Raw genomic sequence first — 6,146 nt, 5'->3', positions numbered from 1 at the left:
AGATAGTAATCCACACCTTGACTCGACCTTGGTTTGCACAATGGTGTAATCATATTTTATTAAATCTCTCAATGGTTTGTGTTCTCTCTTTTGTGTGCATCCATTGGTGACTTTAGCTTGATAATGTTTGTAGGGTGACCATCAAATTTGAGTTACATTTTTCAATATAATTAATAATTCTCATGGAATGAACAATTCAAAACGTTCAACAATAATGTTTTCTCATGTCATCAACATTATCGATCTCCACAATTAGCTCTAGGGCTTCTTCCATAAAAACAAAAATTTGATCCTAGTGTAGTTCAATGCCTTTGTGGCTAGAGACCAACATGTTAGATGTGTGCAACTCACACACATTAGTAATTGCAGGTGATGCCCAATCAGTACATGAAGCAACCAAACAAATTGTCTGTGCAAAATGATCCCCACACACTTGTATGAAGCCTCCAATGATACAAAATAGAGGCATCAATGCAAACATCATGCAACTTAATTTGCCAATGCTTGACTCCTTTCTCTAGAATAGAATATGTTAACCACAACCATTTAAGACAGATGTAAGCCCCATCTAGATGTTTTTATTTGATTATGGAGGATCAATGAAATTGATACATCGATGATATCAATTACTTCCTCATAGAATGATTGAAGTGCCTTGTATAATATGTGATTTAAAAAAAATTGAACTGTAGATTGTGTCCACTCTTTAAAATTAGTCACAAACCATAACCATAATTCAATGTTTCCCAATTTCAAGGGTCATCACCAAGTTTGAAATATATTTCTACATCATAAAGTTCAATCTCCAAATATATTTCTTTAATCTTATCATATTAATTTCATATATATATATATAATTGTCTAATAGATCTATCCAATTGAAACTATTAAATATCAACAACATAAATTTACTTATTATTTCTTCAACAAAAATAAATAAATAATGCCAAATTTTCTTTAAAAAAAATACAAATTACAAAATAATATACTATAAAAAAATTTGTGAATAGCGAAACCATTAAAAACTGGTAGGGCAACAAATCTTACAAAACCATACCGGTTACAGAAAATCGGGGCAACAAATCTTATACAAACTTGTGGGTGTTCTGTTGAAGGAAGCGCGATGGCTTCTGCCGCCCTGCCGTTTGTTTATTCCTCCACTGCTCCACATCCATCTGCAAATTTCCAGTTGAAGCCCTTGCAAATTTCCCCATCTTTCTGCAGATGTGAATTCAGACCCCAATCATCCCCGTCACTAGATGCAAACAGCGGTGCAGTTCACCGGCTGCCCAAAAATTATACCTTAGTCAAGCGGTTGCATTCTCTGAAAAAGGAAAAGGACGTCTTGAAGGACTTCGCAATCCTTCAAGGGTCTATAATAAAAAAGGGGTGCACTCCCTATCCTTCAGTCTGTGAATTACTTATTCATCGCCTGGGCAGTGCAGGGCATTTGGAGCAGATGCGGGATGTTTTGAGGTTAATGAGCGAGCCAACAGAGAAAGCCTTCTGCAGCATCGCTATGAGCTACGTCAAAGCGCACATGGTCGATCAGGCCCTTGAAGTCCTCGACGAAATGGAGGTAGCACGACTCCCTCCCACAATCAAAATCTACAACATTTTGCTGAATTTTCTTATTGATGAAAACAAGTTTACGATGGTGGAATCACTCTTTTCACGAATGAGGTCTGCTGGGATCCAACCAGATGTTAAGATATTCACCACGTTGATCAAGGCCCGATGTAAGGCCGGCGAAATGACCTCTGCATTGTTTTTGTTGAAACATATGTCGTCCCACTTTGCTGTGGTCCCCGATGAAGTAACATATAGTACTCTTATGTCTGGGTTTATACGAAAGAGTAAGATGGAAGAGGCGTTGGACTTACTGAAGGAAATGAATTCAAATGGATGCACGCCTGATACTGTGACATTTTGTATTCTAATAAATGGGGCTTGCAAGCTGGGAAGATTTGAGGAGGCTATTAAGCTTATGGAGGAGATGCGTGGAAGGGGGCTCCATCCAAATACTGTGACGTTCACTGCAGTGATAAATGGGTTCTGCAAACAGGGAAGAATTGAAGAGGCTACCAAGCTTCTAGAGGAAATGCGTGGAAGCGGGCATTATCCAGATAGTGTGACTTTCTCTACACTAATCAATGGGTTCTGTAAGCAGGGAAGAATTGAGGAGGCTACCAAGCTTCTAGAGGAGATGCGTGGAAGTGGGCTCTATCCAAATACTGTGATTTTCAATACACTGATAAGTGGATTTTGCAAGCAAGGAAGAATTGAGGAGGCTGTTAAGTATTTGGAGGAAATGCGTGGATGTGGGTCTTACCCGGATACTGTGGCTTTCAATGCACTCATTGATGGGCTCGGGAAGCAGGGAAGAATTGAGGAGGCTAACAAGCTTCTAGAGGAGACGCGTGGAAGTGAGCTCTACCCAGATACTGTGACTTTCAATACATTGATAAGTGGATTTTGCAAGCAAGGAAGAATTGAGGAGGCTTTTAAATTTTTGGAGGAAATGCGTGGACATGGGTCTTACCCAGATACTGTGACTTTCAATACGCTAATTGATGGGCTCGGTAAGCAGGGAAGAATTGAGGAGGCTACCAAGCTTCTAGAGGAGATGCGTGGAAGCGGGCTCTACCCAGATACTGTGACTTTCAGTACGCTGATATGTGGATTTTGCAAGGAAGGAAGATTTGAGGAGGCTATTAAGCTTATGGAGGAGATGCGTGGAAGGGGGCTCCATCCAAATACTGTGACGTGCACTGCAGTGATCAATGGGTTCTGCAAACAGGGAAGAATTGAAGAAGCTACCAAGCTTCTAGAGGAAATGCCTGGAAGCGGGCATTATCCAGATAATGTGACTTTCTCTACACTAATCAATGGGTTCTGCAAGCAGGGAAGAATTGAGGAGGCTACCAAGCTTCTAGAGGAGATGCGTGGAAGCGGGCTCTACCCAGATACTGTAACTTTCAATACACTGATAAGTGGATTTTGCAAGCAAGGAAGAATTGAGGAGGCTGTTAAGTATTTGGGGGAAATGCGTGAATGTGGGTCTTACCCAGATACTGTGGCTTTCAGTTCACTAATTGATGGGCTCAGGAAGCAGGGAAGAATTGAGGAGGCTAACAAGCTTCTAGAGGAGAGGCGTGGAAGCGGCCTCTGCCCAGATACTGTGACTTTCAGTACACTGATAAGTGGATTTTGCAAGCAAGGAAGAATTGAGGAGGCTTTTAAATGTTTGGAGGAAATGCGTAGATGTGGGTCTTACCCAGATACTGTGACTTTCAACACACTAATTGATGGGCTCGGGAAGCAGGGAAGACTTGAGGAGGCTAACAAGCTTCTAGAGGAGACGCGTGGAAGTGGGCTCTACCCAGATACTGTGACTTTCAATACACTGATAAGTGGATTTTGCAAGCAAGGAAGAATTGAGGAGGCTTTTAAATGTTTGGAGGAAATGCGTGGATGTGGGTCTTACCCAGATACTGTGACTTTCAACACACTAATTGATGGGCTCGGGAAGCAGGGAAGACTTGAGGAGGCTACCAAGCTTCTAGAGGAGAGGCGTGGAAGTGGGCTCTACCCAGATACTGTGACTTTCAATACACTGATAAGTGGATTTTGCAAGCAAGGAAGAATTGAGGAGGCTTTTAAATTTTTGGAGGAAATGCGTGGATGTGGGTCTTACCCAAATACTGTGACTTTCAATACACTAATTGATGGGCTCGGGAAGCAGGGAAGAATTGAGGAGGTTGTTAAACTTTTAGAGGAGATGCATGGATGTGGGCATTATCCAGATATTGTGACTCTCTCTACACTAATCAATGGGTTTTGCAAGCAGGGAAGAATGGACGAGGCTGTTAAACTTCTGAAGGGGATGTGTGAAAGTGGGCATTATCCAGATATTGTGACTTTCACCGCACTAATCGATAGATTCTGCAAGCATGGAAGAATGGATGCAGCTGTTAAACTGCTGGAGGAGATGGGTGAAAATGGGCCCTACCCAGATATTGTCACTTTCAATGCGTTAATTAATGGGTTTTGCAAGCAAGGAAGAATGGAAGAGGCTCTTAAACTTGTAGAGGAGATGTGTGGAAGTGGGCTTTACCCAGATACTGTTACTTTGAATACACTTTTCAATGGGTTTTGCGAGCAAGGAAGAATGGAGGAGGCTGCTAGATTTTTAGAGGAGATGCGCGGCAATGCACACAGAGGGAAGAGCAGGAACAGCTATTGAACTTTTTAATGAGCTCACTAGGATGGGGTGCATATGTGATGAATATACTTCCAGTATCCTATTTTACTCTGCAAGGATGACAACCTCAAAGCTGCTCTGAAGAGGGTCAAACTTATTATGTGTTGGTGAAGAGGCTTTTAAGGAAGGGGAAATCTCATCAAGCAATGTGGCTTATGAAACAATTGGAGGCAAAGGGCTTCTATACTCAAGCCCATTATATTCTGAAATTAGTCCTCAAGAAGTATGTGATATTTAGGTTCTGGCCTGCTATCAATAACTGTTCAAATCAGGAACTCACATTAATGGAATATACTACTTCACTATTTGGTTACCATTTCAACATATGTTATTAGTTATTGCTTTTTGCTGCACAGAAATGGGTTCTGATTATTGATCTCTATAGCACTTGGGATGTGAGCTTGCTGCCAGGACTCTTGATCATAAATGGAACGATTCATGCCACAGCAAGGGATACAAAAAGCTATGGTTATTGAGAAATGTTTGAGAAGCAATAGAATTTAGTGAAGTTTGATGGAGAAGGATTTCCATTCAGAGATCATGACTCTATGACACTGAATATCTATATAGATTAGGAAAGGGAAAGGATATGGTATAGCTCTCTATGCAACAACAGTGCTTTAAGAAAACTGGCAAACCGCTTTCTCAAAATAGAAATTGTGCCAGAAATCATCATTGTCTTGGACAATTTGTTGGATAATAAATGAGCTTGAGTTTCATATGCAACTGGAATAATGCAACTGTTACCATTGAGGAAATATACAACAATTTTTTTATTTGAATTTGCTGCCATAACCTGTGTTTGGTAACAAGCGTTGGAATTTAAGTCCAGAAAAATAAAGATAAACAGCAATAAGGGAGAGCACAAAAGAACCAAGAGACACTCATAATTACCCTGGGAAAACCCTTCAAGATGAAGAGAAAAATCCAGCTACACAACCAAAAATATCACTTTATTGATCATAAAATGTTCAAGTGTACAATGCCTTTCGCTTGGTGCGATGTATTAAAAAGGAGTGACTCTACACATTCCAACTGAAAGTCTCTTCAATTTTTCAAAACATAATTCTTTATTTTCAAATACAACTCTTCTTATTTTCATGCCTCAACACATGTCAAATGACACAAATCTTTATGTTTAATATTTCAATTTAATTATAGGTGTCCTCTTCAGCCAAAGGTGACCATAACGATAATAACGTCCATATTTCTAGAGATAAAGATCTCTATTGCAGCTACAATCTCCTACACTTCCTCTTAGCTAGAGAGAGACCTTTAGTTGAGAAGTCACACAAGGCTGCAACCAAAATGTCAATGATAAAATAGATGTATAAATTCATAGAATCACTCAACATGAAAACCCTGCAAGAAATACAACTAGCTTTCATCATGATGTTCTCATGGAATCTCTTATTGTTAATAATCATGAAATCTCTCATTGGTAATAATCATGGTATCACTCAACATCAAAAACCTGCGAAAATCATATTCAACTTTTTATTACAGACTCACTCAATGTGATGTTATGGAATCTCTCAACATGACAAACTTGCAAAAATCACAATCACTTTTCATCACGGACTCACTCAACATGATGTTGTCATGGAATCTCTCAACCTAACAAGTTAGTAAGGTTTGCAACCAGCATTTTATCATGGACTCTCTCAACGTGATACAGCCATGGTCTCTCTCAACATGTCTTCCAACTCCCATTACAAAATCTCTCAATGTGATGACATCATGGACTTTCTCTACATGATGCTCACTATGAATCTCCCATAAGTCAAGTTGCCCTTACAACTTGTTATTAATTTCACATCAATAATAACTTATAAAGCCATATCTGAAACTCTTTTCCAAGAAGAGTTTCAAAATCTACAAT

General features: G+C 39.7%; 1 protein-coding gene across 1 annotated transcript; it reads left to right on the top strand.

Moving 5' to 3' along the window:
• Positions 1-1,024: 1,024 nt before the first annotated feature.
• On the top strand, positions 1,025-4,990 carry LOC149562739 (uncharacterized). The gene has a single exon (XM_089826160.1). It carries the CDS (start codon positions 1,124-1,126, stop codon positions 4,244-4,246), a length of 3,123 nt encoding a protein of 1,040 aa, XP_089682286.1. The 5' UTR covers positions 1,025-1,123; the 3' UTR covers positions 4,247-4,990.
• Positions 4,991-6,146: the final 1,156 nt, after the last annotated feature.

Source organism: Cupressus sempervirens, chromosome 4 (assembly GCF_028749045.1).
Source record: "Cupressus sempervirens isolate cs-2001-9-10 chromosome 4, ASM2874904v1, whole genome shotgun sequence".
In the NCBI taxonomy this organism is placed as follows: domain Eukaryota; kingdom Viridiplantae; phylum Streptophyta; class Pinopsida; order Cupressales; family Cupressaceae; genus Cupressus; species Cupressus sempervirens.
This window is presented reverse-complemented; position numbering and strand designations above follow the sequence as displayed.